Raw genomic sequence first — 18,421 nt, 5'->3', positions numbered from 1 at the left:
TATGTGCATAAGTAAAATATGGCTATGTGATGGTAGTAGGTTTTTTCTAATTTTAATTATTGAAGTGTAAACTGATGAGAATACAATGAGTTATTGAGGTCTCCTGCTGTTAATAGGGGGAAATTATTAGCAGTGTATTTCACATAAATCTTTGGAGTATTCTTTCTGTGAACTGCTTGGTTTTTGTGAATGCAGTCAAATACAGAATTAACCCCTAAATGACAGTGAAAGAAGAAAATAAACGCACATTAAGTGAAGTCAAATAGATTAGTAGGACCAAGAGATACAGATTTATGACAAACACACCAGTAGTATGTTAGCAAAGCATGAGTTAACTTCAGATGTAATCTACTTTGGGTAAATTAAGGTGACTGCATAAATTATCCAGATACTCTCCGGTTTTGATAAAATGTGTCTATTAATTGTTACATGTTAAAATACATTCTTAGCCTTTGTAACTGAGATAATGTCAACGAAAAAAGCTGATTTATTTTGGTAAATTTAAGCTAAAAATTAGTCTTTTGTCGTTGCTGAGATAACTTCCATCAAGGCAAAAATTATCTCTTCCTTTGCAGGAAATACAATAAATTGCTACCTTTATGACAGGTTCTGAAAATAAAATACCTGAATTATTCTAATGACAAGATTTTGATGTCTTGTTGCTATGAAGAGGTAATTTTGAGAGATGACTGTGCTACAGGAGTGGGCTAGATTGTGGAAGTTTTACTCCTGAGTGCTTACATGCATCCAAACCACTGGACAGTTTATACATATTACTGGTTTGTGGGCTGTATCGTGAATATCTTGAGAGAATGGAAAAATAATCCTATTTTGTGTAAAATTACAAAAAACTGCTCAGTTAGTTCCCACTGTTTTTTCCTCCCTGCTCTCAGTTATCCAGTTTTTATAATCTTTATGATCTTTGCTGATGATACTGAATAATATTTAATGCATGTTTAGACAGCTTTGCTTAAGATCCAATTATAAGCATGATGAGATATTCTGGAAGCAAGGAAAAGGATGAACTTGATGCACACAAGAATGACAGCAGTGTAGCTCTGCATTCCTGCATTACCATGATACAAAAAAATCTTTCTTCAACCATGCTCTCCAGCACTACTACAGAGTAGAGAGAATATCTGTGCACCTTAAAACTGCATTCAAACTGACTTTAAAATAGTAGGAAAAATTATTTTGTGCAATGTGTTTTATGTACTTTCTGTTTTCCTTATACTAATTGGAGTTCATCTGAGATGCGCATGAATAAATTCATTATCCAGAACTGTGCAATTTTTCTTTTATTTTTCTTCGCTGTTTACAAGTTGCTCTTACTATGAAGTGTGAGCAAATATAACAGAAGGGGAAAGCAGAATATAAATAGGAAATAGGCTGTGACATTAGTAAAAATTTGCTTTAAATACAGACTCATGTTAGGTCAGATTCACTAACCTGCTTTACATGGTACTCACAGAAAATTGCAGGTGGGCAAGGCAGAAAAGGATGTGATGTTTCCAAACAATTCTCTTAAAATATACAGTACACAACAGCATAGTTCCTGTGCTAATGAGCAATCTTTGTGTTAGATTGCCCATACACAGAGATTAGAAATACATTAATTAAGCAAATCTCACCATGTAGTAGATCAGGGAAGTCTAAGTCAAGGGATGGGTTTTGTTAGGTAAAAAAATGTCTGTATTACATTCTGAAGGTGTTTTTCTATACTAAAGGAGTTTTTAAGGTAGAGGGAAAAAACATCATCAGGATTGCTGGTGATTGAGTGCAGAACAATGATACATAATGTGCTAAAATGAAAAGTATATCTAACATAGAGTCATAGAACACTTTGGATTGGAAGGGACCTTTCAAGGTCATCTAGCCCAACCCCCCATCGTCCAGAATGCCACTAAGATTTCTTGCTATGCTTTGTGTCACCTTCAGTGCCAGTGACAAGATTTTTCTCCCACTGAAGTCTAATTGCTAGCAGATCTGGCAGGATTTCAGCTGGTACTGTATCTACAGTGTTGTTAAAAAAGAGAAGGAGAGAGAAAGAAAAAAGATGCTTAAGACAGACCTGAGAGAAGATCAAATAATTTTTGGTGATTAGGGAGGCAACAGAATTAAATATTTCTAATGAGAGGATTATTTAAGGGTCCTAACTGATGCTGTCTTTTACCGCAGGTGTGCAGAGGGCTATTTTGGACAACCTCTAATACCAGGAGGATCATGCCAACCATGCCAGTGTAATGACAACCTTGACTTCTCCGTTCCTGGCAGCTGTGACAGCTTGTCTGGTGCTTGTCTGATATGTAAGCCAGGAACAACAGGCCAATATTGTGAGAGGTGTGCTGATGGATTTTTTGGTGATGCTCTTCATGCAAGGAACTGTCAACGTAAGTCACGAACTTTTACAGCTCCTGACAGTATTGATCTGTCTTATAACTTTGTTCCTGAGAGGAAGACTGTGCCTCTGTATGTGTGAGCAAGAGAATGATACAGCTCTCATAATGATACTGTGCATCTGCATCTAGAAAGGGAGGCTTTAAACTAAATAGAAAGAACTTATTAAAAAAGCTCTAGTTGAAGCAGACATGGGAAGAAAATAATGGAGCATTGTATGGGTGCAAAGGGTATACTAAATGTCAGATCTACAAAAATAAATACAAATAAATGGAAACTATTCACTAAAAATGCTATAAGCTACCCAGAAAAATCCTATTCTCTTGTAAGATTGAAAGGAGAAAGTGATGTTCCAGTTTCAGGGTCCAGCTCTGGCAGTATTTGTAACCTGTTTCCCACTTATATAACCTCAGTAGAAGTTGGGAGGTGCTGATGCTTGCAGGTCAAGATTCTCCCACCTGCCAATCAGACCCTAAAATCTCCAGACAGTTTTTCTAAAATGCTCTGGAGGAAGACACCTGGCACTGCAGCAAGCTACCAATCCTCAGCTGAGTGGCAGCATGACATTCAGCTACCAGCCCCAGCACATCTTTCCCCACAGCGACTGCAAAAAATTATTCAGTGGAGATGAAAGATTTGTAACAACGGGAGCTTTGCTTTCTATAGGAGGCAGTGGCTCCCTCTGAGCTGTTGCTGGCACAATTCAGAATGCAGAACAAGTGCTTTTAACTTAAAAACGTTCGTCACATACTTTTCCTTCACATTTTGAGAAGTGAAATAAAACAAGTTACAAACTGTCCTGAAAGAGCCGAGCATTTTATTTCACTTTCATGAGGATTTATTCCTGTTTGGTCCATTATAATAAAGACAAGAGTAACCTCACTGAGTACAAAGGTGTTACAGCAGGCTAAAATTATGCAAGTAAAAGAGCTGGGGCATTGTCTTACTGCTCCGTGTGAGGGAACATGGGGACCACGTCTGCAGTTTGTGGTTGTGAGCAGGGAAGTCTGAGGCACTGGCATCCATTTCCAGGACTTGTCCTATTAGCAACTTGCAGTCTAAAAGTGAAAATCCTAGGTTATGTTGGACCTCCAGAGAGTGTGTGGGAGCTAACAAGATGCAGAACATCACCAAGTCTCTCAGCTAAGGGCAATAAACACTGATGTACACAAAGTCCTAGATAACCCTGAAGACATACCTATGTAAATGCTTTCTCTACTTACTTTACATAATGCCCGAAAAAAACTGGACAATCCAATATATTCTCTCCATAAGTTAACAGGTCATGATGAATGATGTCATATAAGTTACAATGTTAAGTGTGTAAAGTGATTTAAGAAGAAGTGTATATCAAAAATTACAGCTTCCAGTACCTTGTCACTATTCTTGAGTCATCAATATGACTGGTGCTTTGACCATTTCCACAGTAGTGACAGGTCCATGAGAAAGAGATTTTATAAAGGGAGAGTTTGGAAAACATGCAACTAAAAAAATATTTAAAATAAATGCATGTTTATTGTTGAATTACGAGATTTGCTTTTGTTGTTCATATCATTGACAAGGAGAGCCCCCTAATGTATTCATATCCTTGTGCTTGCAGTTACCTTGTATTCATCTACTCCCTGCCTTTCATGTGGGTTTTCTTCTTTGCATATGATTTTTTATTTCCTTTGCAGACTTCCATGAAGTCTGCCCTGCAGCAACAATATCAGAGGGACTGTGCCTTTACTTTGTTGTTTTCAATTTTGTTCCTTATTAAAAAGCCAAATCTAAGAGTATTGCAAAGCATGAATTTGCTTTCAAATTATTGTTTGAAATGTCTCTTGCTCTTTCTCAGTACAGTGCTCTTGTGTGCATTAACCATTTCGAATGACAGTACAGCTTTATATCATCACAGCATCTCTGAATTTCTTGGTGTATCTATACAAAACCATAAATCTAAGAGCAACGAGCAAATGTCCTAAGCTTATTTGATTTGATTCTAGGAGGTTTTTTTTTGGAGTGAAACAGTGCAGTATGCTGAACCAAATACCTGGAGGTTGAGCTGATGGTAATAAAGCTCAGTGTCACAAGATGAATTAAAGCAAATAATCAAGTCTGCCTATGTTTCAGTGTATAGGTACTATTGTTGTAGGAGAATAAGTGTGTAGTTTGATCATAAATACAAGCTCATAAATATTTATGGAAATCCAGAGAGAATGAATGGTCCTGACCAGTGTCTTTCTGGAAGAATGTATGACAAATTTCTCCAACAGGCTACATTGTATTATAACAACCATTTGGAGGTTTGGACAAGAGCTAATTTTCCCAGTAGAGGTGAATGAATGGGAAGGCTCTAGGTGCAATAAGTGCAATTTATCAGATTGAGTAACAGTTTATTAGCTGAATAGCCCTGGCTGTATGTTTCTTCTTTGTGTACGTACTGCCAGAGCCAAGAAAAATAATTAAAGCTCTGGTATTCAAAATTCTCCCTTACCACTGCATTGCACTCAGTCATCTGTGACTGAGTTAAGATACCATGGAGTGCTGCTTGTTCTAATATAAATAGGAAAAACTCATCTGTTTATAAAATCAGTGCTAGTTTTCTTTTTGATTCTTGTGTTGTCATGTGCCTGATAAGCAAAACAATTCAAATCAGACTGAGCTTGGGTTTTGAGGTCTGTATAAAAAGGTTGGTGAAACACTTTTTACTTGCATTGAGTATTGTAGTTTGTTGAATCTGAGCTTTAGCATCTTCTTTCCCCACTGACCAATTTAATTAAATATATACTCAAAACATATATGTATGTGATAGTTATCACCATGTACAGTTTGGAGTGTCAGCAGTTTTAAAACATCAGGTTAAAGAGGGCTGTATAGAGGACAAAAGAAGTAAATTATAGATTTGTTTAGTATTGAAAGCTGAAAGGAAAAGACAAGCAATGTTAATTACATCAGAAATGTCTTTTAATTTTTACTTTTTAAAAATATATTGCAAAACAGAAGGAGACAGAAATCTCTGAAGGTGTTGCATAACTGGTATGAACAGCAGGACCAGCACATTTTTCTTACTTGTTCCAGAATTTTTGCAAACATTTGAGAAACAATGCCATGAACAGAGCGTCAAGTCATAAATTTGCTTTCATTAAAAGAAGCAGCTCCTGCAGAATACCTCAAAAGCAGAGAGAAAACCCCCACACCAATCCTTTAATTTATAATTGGAAATTGTAAATTAGCAAGTCCAAAGTAGTGAAGAAGTGAAGAAGGTCCTGTTGTAATAATCTATATATAGGAAAAATAAAACTGCCTTGTCTCACATAGCACTTTCTGACATGCAAGTATGTGACTGCCATGTGTTCACTGCTGGGACTCTTAAGTGTTTCTTAAAATGAAGGTGTCAGGTTGAGAAAAAAAAAAGCAACACATGCACATAGGGGACTGCAGGGAGGCAAAATGTGGACTGGAGCCCAGGTCTAGAGAGTAGATTGATAATTGGTATAGAAATGTAGGTTCATTTTAAAAAAGTGCAGGAACCAGCCCATGGTGATCAGTGACTGGGTGGCTATCGTCCCTGTGGCAGCAATCACATCCCTGTTCTCTACAGCGAGTGCTAAGGGGTTTTTTCCAGATCTCTGCATGCCAAAAGGATTGAAGAGCACAAAGGTTCTTGTGGTTGAAGAACATAAAAGGTGATAGACATCTTCCCCAAAATTTGTCTTCTCCTCAAACATAAGAATTTAAGAGCCAGAAGCATTGCTGTTTTCCTCAAGGAGCAGTGTTTTCACTGCCTTTTTAAACCTTCAGGAGAGCACTGAAATGAGTTAGGTTGGTCAGTTGGGTTACATTCCCTCTGGGAGCTGTGATGCTGTTGCTGAGACAGAAATCCTGGAGAGTCATGGTAGCAGATAATCCTTGTTATGTTTTTCAGTGCAGCTTGGGGCATGAGAGCATTACTGTCCCTGTATACTCTTAACCTTGTACTGGGTTTGCAGCCTGCCAACATTTCCTGACAACTACATGAACAGGGAGTGAACTCCAGGATGGCAGAACCAGAACGTGGAGCTGTAACACTCCCACTGGCTGGAGCTGCATCCTGTACACACCCTGTGTATAGGGCTACACCCTTTTTGTGTTTTTCTCTCAGCACTGCCCTTCCCTGCCTCGAGACTCTGAGTCTCTGGGCACATAGTTAGTAATCTGCCCTCCACATCCTGCTTTGATCCGAGAGGAGCATCTAAAACAAGCTTGAGGCAAAATTCCTGACTGCAATAATTTGAAGAAAAATTCTGCATTAATATGGGCAGGTTAATATGTCAGTGTATGGGAGCAGCACCTTCCTGCTTAACCCAGGCTGGACATTTCTCAGGGTGGCAAAAGCTGCACTGCAAACATTTGGCTATTAGATTTAGCTTCAGGGAACACACTGACATCTCCTTCTTCTTCCTCTGCAGCCTGTCACTGTCACATGAATGGCTCCTTCTCGGAGATCTGTGACTCTCGGACGGGCCAGTGCGAGTGTAAAGCCAACGTCATCGGGCGCCGCTGTGACATCTGCAAAGTGAGTGACCAGGAATGGGGCTTCCTTTCAGCTGTCTTCACTGTCTGTCTCAACTAAATCTCATTTGGTTCTGGATAGGCTTTTTCTGTTGTTTAATTTTCACTTAAAGAGCGTATAGGGATTGTTCCTATGTAGAGAAAGGGAAAATGATTGCTTTTTAAACACTTTCTAATAGTTTTCTAGAACATAACACAAGACATAGCATTTACATGCAATTAATGTATTTTAAGCCTCACTGTATCTATAAGTACATTTGTATATATATTATATACACTTCATATTTTGAATGTTTGATATAGAAAATTAGTGTAAAATAGTGTAAAATAATTAGCTTTGGGAGATAATCCCTTTATGAAGAAAGCTGCAAAATGTCTGATAGCATCTGATGTTTATTTTTTTAAAAAAGCAGGGTGCTGCTTTAGTTCTGCTGGAATGTTCTGCCTTCATGTTTTTTTTTCTTGGGGTTTCTTCTTTTATTGTCTAAACAATGTATTATTTTTTGGTTAAAGTGTTTTTTGCCTTGACATTGTTTTCCTGTCTCATAAATCACTGCAGAGAAATATTGTTTCATAAACTTTCACAGAGTTGTCTTCAGGCAGTTAAGGAATATGCTATAGTCGGCTGCACATTTCTCTAGTTCAACATAAGGACTCATGAGTTAGGCCTATGTCCTCAGAACACCTTCACCTGTGTGTAATTTAAAGAACATTAATAATTCTGCAGAAATCAAAAGGATCACTTTCACCCTTTAAAATGATGTAATTTCTGAAGTGGTTTGCTCACACGCCGTTTTCAATGGTATTTAAAGAGTCTGTTCAAAGAAAAATTGCTGGTATCAGTGGAATTTGCAGATTGTAACAGATACCCAGCAAACATCTCAAGCTCATTAATAAAATACTGGTGATTAATTAGAATTAATCTTTGTTTACTTCAGTGCTTACTCCTGTCTTTATTTCTGTACCCTTTTATGTGGTGTAGTTCTCTTATCTTCACTTTCTAACAGTGTTTACTTTTCATTCTTCAAGCCCAACTACTTCTGGGCCCCAGAAAAGGTGTTTTGTATACCGTGTGGCTGCAGTGCTTTAGGATCTGTGTCGCTGCAGTGTGATACGTTGGGAAGATGTATCTGCAAATCAGGATTCCTGGGCAGACACTGTGAAATCAGCAGACAGGTGCCCAAAGTGCAGGAGAACGTGGGAAGCAGTCAGCAGATTCGAGTCCCCCCGCGGAGGTGGGGCACCAGCAGTGCCAGTGGGTGCCCACGAGGTGCTTACCGGCCTGCAGCTCTGGTAATGGCAAACTCTGCTTTGCATGGGCTCAAGTCTCCTGTTCACTTGTGTTTGGAGCTCACACAGATTGCTGGGGTGTCTCATTTTTAATACCCGTGTTACGATATAAGAAATTCTCAAGAAAGTGGCAGGCTGGGAAGACAAGCAGCGTTTTAGGATGCTTCCCCAGTCCTAAGGGCTTCATCGTGCAAGTGGTGATATCAGTGAGAAATCAAATACCAGACTGAGTCCCAAAACAGCACCATCCACAGCAGCATGCACAAAATGCATGGGAGATGTAGAGAAATCAATGGAATCTGAAGGATTTCTTGGACTTTGCAGCGTAAGACTTGCTTTTCTAACCATTCAAGAATCAATAGCTTAAGGAGGTTGCAAGAAGGATCAGCACCAGAGGCAAAAAGTTAAAATCCAATTTTAAAATATTGAACATAACTGGTGTTGAAAGCTCTCATTAGTGAATATTAGAGAAAAGTTCCCAGTTACCTGAGCCATTTTTAACTCGGTGCAGTGGCATTTATGTGGATGTACTGCCCAAAATGATGTGTTCATTCCTTATCACAGACCAGCAAAGCTATTTCCTAAAATTAAGTAATTCTGATATAACTGCTTCTAACAGAGCAGTATTTTAGGAATGTTGTTTGTTCTCCCTGCAACTCAAAATCCCCACATTTGCCAGACACCCTGTTTGAAAAATACCTGGCAGTGTTTTTCATCCCCAGCTTGACTCTGGGACTCATGATGTATTTGTTCATATAGATTTTCTTGGAGAAATTATTTTTCTCCAATTAAAAATGTATTAGGTTACTGTGTTGCCCACACTGTACACTGATGGAGACACAATATAGTTCAGCAAGTTCAGTGTATTTCCAAATTGTAGTCTAGGATATTATCTCTTGTTCAGTAAATGTGATTCTTAGAATTTCTGTGTGTAAGAAAACTTTGCTGAGAACTTTAACTTAGGGTTCAAGTTTGCATGACTGACCAAAGTGACTTTGTGTGCAGCCCTCCTCACAGAATGCAACCCAGCATGGTGGTGGTCTTTTCCAGTTAACGCAGTGTGGAGTGCTGATATCAGACTTTTTCTGACTGTTACCCATATAAATAGAATTTATTAGATCCTAGCAAACGTTATCTTGAGAACTGAGATGCATGCTGTGCATTGGTTACTTCACTGCATGAATCTGAATGTCTGTCCTGAGATTGTGTGTAGTTACATTTCTATGTTTCTTCCTGTGTAAAAGGAATCTTTAGAGATAGTCAAGTATTTTATTGAACCTTGAGTTTAATTAAATGAGTCTGACTACCTCTTTCTCTCTGATATGTCATGTTTTGTCAGGTAGAAGTATGAAATATGCAAAATATTTCAATATAGAGTTTGGGAATGAAAATCAGTGTAATTCTTTCTTACATGTATAATCAAGCATTTGCTTAGGTTTGTATGATTTTCAGGTCAAAATCTGACCATCGATGTGGTCCTGTATTCTTAAACCTGTCAGCAGATTCTCTGTGTGAGTAGGGAACTTCTGTATTAACCTCAGAGATCAGATTTCAGGACTTTTCCATGGAAAGCTTCTGAAGTTTCAGAGAATTCACCAATACAAAAGGTTTGTTAGGGGTTCTACTATGGAACAAATCCATATGAAATAGTAGTCATAGAATCATTAAGGTTGAGAAGGAACTTCCAAGTCTTTTGAGTCCAGCCTTTGACTGATCACCACTTTATCAACCAGACCATGGTACTAAGTGCCATGTCCAGTCTTTTCTTGAATGACTTCACCACTGCCTTGATCAGCCTGCTCCAATGGCTGACCACCATTTCAGTGAAGAAATTGCTCCTTTTTTCCAACCTGAGCATCCCCTGGCACTGCTTGAGGCCATGTCCTCTTGTCCTGTTGCTGGTTCCCTGGGAGGAGAGGCTGATTCTCACCTGGCTGCAGCTTCTTTCAAGGATTTGTAGAGAGAAAAATTTCCCCCTGAGCCTCCTCTTCTCCAGGCTAAACACCCCCAGCTCCCTCAGCCATTCCTCACAGAACTTGTGCTCCAGACCCTTCACCAGCTCCATTGCCTTTCTCTGGACATGCTCCAGCACTTCAATGTCTTTTCTTCTTGTAAGTGGCCCAGAACTGGACACAGCACTAGTGCTTGGTACAGAGGGACAATCACTGCCATAGTCAAAGCATGCACAGCTCCACTGATTTGAAGATCTGCTGATTTCTAGTTGGTAAAAATCTAACACCTCATGCCTGGATCACAAAGTAGCACGTTATAAATTAAATATTTTTCCCTTTCTTCCATTTCATATTCATTAGCAGTGGTCTTTTTAATATCTCATTTTAAACATTCTGCTTTTCTATTTAGCTCGCTAATAGATCTTATTATTAATTTTGTAATATCAATTTCAAGTGAAGTTATTAATATGATTTGGATTTCTGTATTCACTGAAAATCATCATGCCTGAAAAACATGAGGTAGAGAGGTACTTCCATTTTAAAGCACTCTAGCTCAAGACTGATTTTGTCATTTGAATATCAAGTCTGGTTTGTTCCAAGGAGCCTCTGTTGACTGATGCAGTGAAACTCACGAGGTCTTTTGGTTGAAAGCTTTGTGTAGAACTCTGTACCACAGTATACAAATGAATGTCTTCCCTTCTTTACTTTTTGCACTCCACTAGTGAAGTCAAGGAGGAAATTTCTGGCTACAGTTGATAATATCTACTCTGGTTCTGTAGAAACTTTATATTGATCACTGCAAAAAAGAAAGAAAAGGAAGAAAATAGAGGAGCACCAGAGGCCTAATCCAAAGACACAGTTTTTTTATCTTGAAAAAAAATCCGCATTATTTGTTTGTATTGTACACAAATACACTATCTCTATGTTCTTCTAAAGTCATTCCTATATATCATTCTAAAGAATTGCCCTTGAGTTACTGTGTACAGATATTGCCTTTGCTCAAAGGAGATAAAATGTAATTCAGAGGCTTTCCAGTTGAATCGATCTCCATTCATAGCTAAGAATTTGAATTCACTCTATTGGCAACAAACTCTGCCTGACATGGCCTTACAACCAGAGATGGGGTATGTATTTTGTGCTGACATGCCTTCCATTCCAAGTGAGAATTGTACTTAGGCAAACAGCCTCATAAGAAATGTGTTACATTGCAGAACATTCATTATAGCATCAGCATTCTGAAATCTTTATTCTTTCTCAGCAGTGTAGAGCATTTAGTGTCCTTGCTCCAGGGTTTTACCACTACAATTTAACTTGTTAAAAGCAGTATTTCAGTGATGAAGAGAAAAGAGGAACCCTGATCTCCCTACACTCTCAGCTTTTCCTCTTTTCTCCTGGTAATCATTCCGTGTACTAACTGCTCTTCCTCACTCTGTGGCAGCCTGGAACATTTGGCTTGCAGTCTTCCAGAGGATGTGTTCCCTGCAACTGCAACTCCTTTGGTTCCAAGTCCTTTGATTGTGATGGAGACGGACAGTGCTACTGCCAGCCCGGAGTGACCGGACAGAAGTGTGACCGCTGCGCCCACGGGTTTTACAACTTTGAAGAAGGAGGCTGCACTCGTATGTAAATGTTTTCCACCCAAGCACAGATTGATTTGTTTGTTTGTTTGTTTGTTTGTTTATTCCTAACATTCTAGTTTGGCTAATTTTGGATTGCATAACAAATTTTCCTGACCGGGCGATCATAGACAGCCTTGTGCATCATTCACTCGACAAGGATGGTGATTAACAATAATGAAAGACCCAAGCCATTTCTGCTATTTTGTGAAGATTTAATTAATTTTATTTTATTTAGAAGGAACAGGAATGTCATTTACTGCCTGTAGTGTCTGCCAAAAATACTCCATGAAGTTCCTATAATTTAGTTAAAAGTATCATAGAACTCTGATTAAAATTTTTGCCAAATCACAGCATCTTGTAGGGGTGTGAAAGGAAAAAACACAAAATCCCTTTGATACTAGTTTTATCCCAAACCTTTTCATTATTCTTATATGGCTGATCCTCTTTCATTACCACAGTCCTTTCCTGCACAGTAATATTTAGTTGCTTACTTGAACTTTCTGTGTACAAGAAGATCTTTAAGTAAAACTATCTGCTATATTCCTTGTGTGAACACATGAAAAATCTGCTTTTCTAGATGTTGAAACTCCAACATTAGACATAAATATATCCAGACTTTATTTTTTTTCCTTTTGGAAATCAGGTCAAAGACTGAAATGAATGCTTCCTATCCTTGAAGTGGTGCAGACTGCTATATCAAAAAGAACCCAATCAATAGGTTTCTTCACAGGGAAATATCCATCTTACCTGATAGAACTGTGTTTTTCAAGTCTCAGAGACTCATTTAGGTGTGATCACAGGATGCACAGATAGTTGTCTTGTGTGACTGACTGCTGGGATGCAGAATGCTGTTATTATTCTTTAGGTATAAAGTATATTCTTTCCAGAAGCAGAAATCAGAGTGTCTCATGCTCCTTTCCTATCCAGAATGGCAGCACAAGGAACAAGTTTACCTCTCTGCTTTTTTTTACTCTTTTTTATTAATGGAAGGAGCATCAATGCCTTGAGACCCATATTTGTTCAGCAAAATTCAGTTTTACTTTTAGTGTGGAAAAACCTTGAAACAGGCTGGATTATAGATTAAATTTGAAAATGTTGGCTCTATGGTGTTATCTCCCACAGGAACTAAGGGTTCAAAAACACTTAAGAGGTTTGAAAAGTTCAGAGATACAGTGGCACTGTGGAAAAGGGAGAGATTGTTCCCAGGCTCACTGATGAGAGGGCTTGAAATAAAATGCAAATGATGACTGCAGTCCTAAAGCCTTTTTCAATTAAATGAAGGGCAAAAAATTCTATTGTTTATGATTAGCATCTTATTCTAACATTCCACAGGTTAAAAGCACATCACTATTGTGAAACACAACAAAATGTTGATAACTACAGTTTGGGAAGGAAAATGAGAGGGCTAATAATGAAGTTGCACATGAAAATTTTAATTGTTGTCTTGGCAAACTTTAAAATTACAGGGTTTAAGAAACAGCGATGAAATGGTAAAATACTGTACATCCAAGTAACATTTTAAAGATAAATGTATTGGCCTGTGGTCATCAAATGTTTAAAGCAACAGCAGCAGCTATAGATGTTGAGAAAACTCAGAATTTTGAAAGTTCCAAAGTTAATAGAACAGGTAGAGAGGAATTCTGTTTTCAATGTGCTCGTTTTTCCTCATTTATTTTTAGTAGGCTTCTTATGTATTCCTTCAAATGACAAAAAAAATGAATTAAATTATGAATCACAAAGAAAATCAGAAATTTAATAGAAGTATATCAAGTCATGCTGGAAGGAAAAGTACAGAAAAATTAATTTCATTGTGACAGTTAAGCATCAAATAAAATATTGGACCTCTTTTATCTAGCATTTATCCAAAAGGAATATAATTTGATTTTTTTCTTGTGCAATATAAAACCATAAAGCCTAAAAACCCCCTGAAAGCATCATCAGTTGTGACATTCTAGCAGCAAAGATACAAAAGAGGTTTCTATTTCACTATTGCTTGCAACAGTTGTGTTGTATTTTTCCCTCTTATTTTGAAAAATACAGAAGTAAAAATAGGAAAAACATTTGAGTATCTCCTTCCCCTCCATGCCTTTTTAGCCACTTTTGTGTAAGACCTGGAAGCCCATAGATGAGCTGTCACATCTGAAAGCCTCAGTCTCCCAATGAGATGTATTCTGAAACTTCAAGCTAGAGTGTGTGAAAATATTTTAAATAGTATGCAACACATTGTGTTCCTGCCATGATAGAGGCAAAACTTGCTATCTTCTTTGCATCAATTACCTTATCTTGAAGGCATTGGTGGGGAAGAAAAAAGGTCAATTCTTATCTGAACTATAGATAGGAGTTCTATCTTTGCACATCCCTTGTTTTCTAGTTTCAATCTGAATTGAAGTATTTCACAGTAAAGACAATGAACATAAATTAAGCCCTCAGTAACAAAGTTACACTGCCCTTTAAACACCTTGAGGAACAGGTTATCACAAGGAGAGTCAGTTTGCTTATGATGCTTTTCTCTGACCTCATGGGTTATGTGGATGACGGGTGTGAATATAACCACACACCAGTTCTGCTCTTTCAATCACTTGTGTGTCTTGTGCCCCACAACTACTTATCACTTACATACCTTGAATCTGTATTTGCCACCAATGAATTGTTCACTTATTAATCCTTTAAGAGCAAGGACCACTTCTGGAAGCACTGCCAAACCTGAAGTATCTTTAATTTGGTATAATCTGCAGAGAATTCCAGTTTGCCATGGAGAGGAACATCAGTTTATTGATGTCCTCCCAAAGCAGAGGATATGTAAGCTGGAAAAGAAGGAATAGAAAGGGAAAAAGAAACCTGAACACCTTTTTTGCCCTTTAAGGAAAGTCTCTTTAGAGCAGCAGAAATTTCAGAAGGTATTTCTCAATTTGGTGTAAGAGGTTAAATAGGCTGCAAGTTCCCTGCATAGATGGCTCAGAGGCCCTCAGGTGGCCTCTTAGAGGAGACAGCATGGTCCCAGAAATTGTATAGAAGCACTCCTGCAGTTATGTCATAAAGAGTGCACCACCTCAGAAGTCCCTGTGCTTCTGCAGTAGGTGCCTTTATTTTTCCCATTCTCTTCTCATTGCAGCTATTTCAATCAAAATTGAAGTGTGTTTGCTGCTGCTGGTTTTGGTTTTTCAGGGTTTCCCCTACGCTTTCTGCCCCATCATGTCCACAGATAACTGAGAGTCCACTGTACAGTAAAGGAATGATCCTAACCCCGTTAGGGTCTGCTCTCAGGTGTCACATAAAGGGATAACTTTTCCTCTGCTTTATTTTTTTCTGTCTCCCATGAAGCCTGTGAATGTTCACGTTTTGGCAATAACTGTGATCCCGTCAGTGGACGCTGTATCTGCCCTCCCAATACTGTTGGAGAGATGTGTGACAAATGTGTGCCAAATCACTGGGGCCATAACATTGTCAGTGGCTGCAAGGTGAGTGGATTTCTATTTTCTCTATGTGCATTGCCTCTTTCACAGTAATTTATAGCTGGAACACAGTTTTTAGCTTGTAAATCATGGTTCATCTCCATATTGCAAGTTTTGGTATGAGACTGTGGTGTAAATGTTGGCAATCTGTTACTGTTACGGCCCAACAGATCCTCTGTCTCAGGTATGCAGCCTGTAACACAAAACACCCTGTTGGTTCTGCTGTCACACTGAGTCAGGGTCCTGCTTGAGCCTGATTTTATTTTATTATAGCTGTGTGTTTAACATGATTGAGGAGATTACCACAGTTTTGAATGTGGTATGTAGGTCTGTATTTATAGGTAATCAGCAGTGCCTTTGGGGAACAAATGCACTTTGGCCTTAATGATGACACCACTGGGAGTTTGTACTCAAAATTTGCTTGAGACGGGCTTCAATTTGTGCATAAAAGACAACAAGGAGAAAAGAAAAGAAACACCCAAGTTAGTTATAAATTGCACTTTATTCCCCTGTTCTTAAAGGGGAAATAAACCCTATCAATAGCCTTCAAATCCTTCTTATTCCAATATTTGACACAGAGAAGAGAAGGGAGAAGAAATAGAAAAACAATGATAGAATATCAAGGAGGCCATGAAAGCTGTTGTTAATGACCTTGAGTTTAGTGGCACAGTGTTCAGTTAAGGTTGAAAACTGGTGACAGTGGACATCGTGGAAAGTTCAAACCCCTTCTTTCTCCCTGCTGTGCTCATTGATGATAAGGGATTTAATAGTACTGCTCCAATTACTCCAGAAAACAATATCTTTTTGGAACACAGTCATGCACCATTAATACTTGTTTTTAAAAGGTTGTTAGTCATGTAGCTCAGGCTGCAAAGCGATTGACAAGAATGATTTCTTTTTTGTGAGTATGTAAAACTCCTGTGAAACCTCTGCAGTGCTGCTATGATATAGACTCTTGGCTTCTGAAACCAGCCTAATGAGGTTGAAGACCTCTGTTTGAGCTCTGGAGTATATTCTCTGATTGTCTTTTATGTGAGCACATTAGTATGACAGTTCCGTGGCACCATCTAAATTAATGATGATCTATCAGCCCACATCTCTTTCAGTATGTTACTGCTAATTTGTGCTAAGTGAGATGTGAATCTCCTGCTTTGCAGTCTTTGTAGAGGATTTCCAAGGCTGTTATAAGTCTGGGATAGAGAGCATTGTAGAAAACTGCATAAACCACACATAGCAACTGATTGTAATTTAGGTTTTGATATTGCACACCAAGATACTTCAGAGAATGGTGAGCAATGTGCTTTCTCAGCTTTGTGTTCAAATGCATCTTGTAGAATAAAGTTCTTTCTTTTTTTTTTTAGGTTAGGCAGTCATCTTGCAGACTGTATATTTCCTGTATATATTCACCTTCTTTGTAAGTGGTGTTTTCAGATTAGAGGAAAGGTGCTCTAAGTAGTCATGTAATAAACAGTTTTGCTTAGAAACTGAATCCACATTTTCTTCCTCTCTTTTTCAGCTTTGTGTCTGTAATTTTAGCAAGTCTATCCATGTCAGTTACTGTGGTAACCTGTACTGCTAGTACTGTGTTTTTTGCTGTAAGCTGAACTTCTCCATATGATATTCTGGTCACACCAGTGATTACAGCCAATGTCTTGTATTAACTGAGCAGTGCTACCACAGTAAGAGCACTGAGGGATCCTTCTGTTCTTTGGAAATCTGCAGTTTTCCCTGCTACTTTGAATTCAATATCTAGACACCCTGGAAAATTGCCTATTTCTATCCTCACTTGCCTGTGCAAGTCTTATTTTGTAAGCAAGTTTACTTCCAGATATATCACATGACTAAATCTCTAGCCCTTACTGTGTAAATTACTGTCATCTAGGAGTCTTGTTTGTACAAAGAGGATAGTTACCTGTCTGATGGATGAGGAATAGACATTGAACTAGATTCCTCTGGAACCACTGAACCCATTGCTCCTGAGCAATCCCAATTTTGGGAAAGTGTTCTGAACACGCCTGCAGAGAATTTACATACAAAATACTTCTTAGAGAGTGCTTGTAGTTTCTGAGTTAATTTAGTCCACAAAGTATTCCAATATCCTTGACCATTTTGGGCTTATTTGTTTTCAATGCCTAACTTATATATGGTAAGTAATATCTATAGAAAAAATTCTCACCAGTGTTGTAAAGTTATTTAGTGTAAATGCTTGACCCATGTTGAATAAAAATACATTACTGGCCTTATAATTTAAATATGTTCTTTTTAGGCAGTGGAAAATCACTGCTGTGTTTTATTCATAGATACTTAAAAGAGGTGAAATGCTTTTTGGTTGGGTTTTGGTTTTGTTTTTGTTTTTTTCAGAAGCACAATTACAATTACCTTGTTTCTCTCCTTTTCAGCCCTGTGAGTGCAGCCTCATTGGAGCCCTAAGTTCTCAGTGTGACTTAAATACAGGCTGCTGCTTCTGCCGCCCTGAATTCTCTGGGGAGAAATGCACTGAGTGCAGGTTGGGCTACTGGAATTATCCCCATTGTGTGGCTTGTCAGTGCTTCCTGGCTGGGACAGATCCACAGAGCTGTGATGCAGAGGGGAAGTGCTCATGCGTTGATCATTCTGGACAATGCAGCTGCAAGGTAGGACAATGAAGGTTATTAATTGATCTTATAACTGCTGAGAAGTTTATTTCAGATTTCATTGGCACTTGCCTTTACTTGTTCAAACAATATATGCAGAACAATTTCCTTGGTTTTCATAGGGCATTTGTGAACTGATGTGGGAGGAGTCCAGCGTAAAGAAAGATTTCAGGCTTTATCACTTGCTTTTCCACATACTGGCACTTGCCAGTGTAGCATCCTCTTTGGAGGATCCTTAGCATCCTCTTTTTTCCCCACTTTTTATTTCTGTCTATTCTTACAGAACTGTTGCCAGTTCATCCCCATAATACAATTCTTGTTCAGATTCTGGCACAATAAAAGCAAACACATCAGTAACCACAGTATGCCACAGTGCTAATTCAAAGTGCATTGACTTAGATGGAGTCAATATTCATCATTTCATGAGGAGAATTCACTGCAATAGTGTCTGTTCGGAGTAGACTTCATCCAATTCAGGATCATTAAAGCAAAGACTTTTGGCATCATCATCTGCAACATTCTTATTTGGAATTGTGCTTGGTAGA

At 38.4% G+C, this 18,421-nt stretch overlaps 1 protein-coding gene across 1 annotated transcript in view; it reads left to right on the top strand.

The window, feature by feature from the left end:
• LAMA2 (laminin subunit alpha 2) overlaps nt 1-18,421 on the top strand; it is a 332,662-nt gene that overhangs the window by 205,164 nt on the left and 109,077 nt on the right. Inside the window, exons 19-23 of the mRNA XM_018916714.3 lie at nt 2,179-2,390; nt 6,828-6,934; nt 11,611-11,791; nt 15,113-15,249; nt 17,643-17,876. Coding sequence (XP_018772259.3) covers nt 2,179-2,390; nt 6,828-6,934; nt 11,611-11,791; nt 15,113-15,249; nt 17,643-17,876 — 871 coding nt within the window. The remainder of the gene's footprint in view (nt 1-2,178; nt 2,391-6,827; nt 6,935-11,610; nt 11,792-15,112; nt 15,250-17,642; nt 17,877-18,421) is intronic.

The sequence above is a fragment of the Serinus canaria genome, chromosome 3, assembly GCF_022539315.1.
Source record: "Serinus canaria isolate serCan28SL12 chromosome 3, serCan2020, whole genome shotgun sequence".
NCBI lineage: Eukaryota > Metazoa > Chordata > Aves > Passeriformes > Fringillidae > Serinus > Serinus canaria.
The sequence above is the reverse complement of the archived record's forward strand: the minus strand, read 5'-3'. Positions and strand labels throughout refer to the sequence as shown.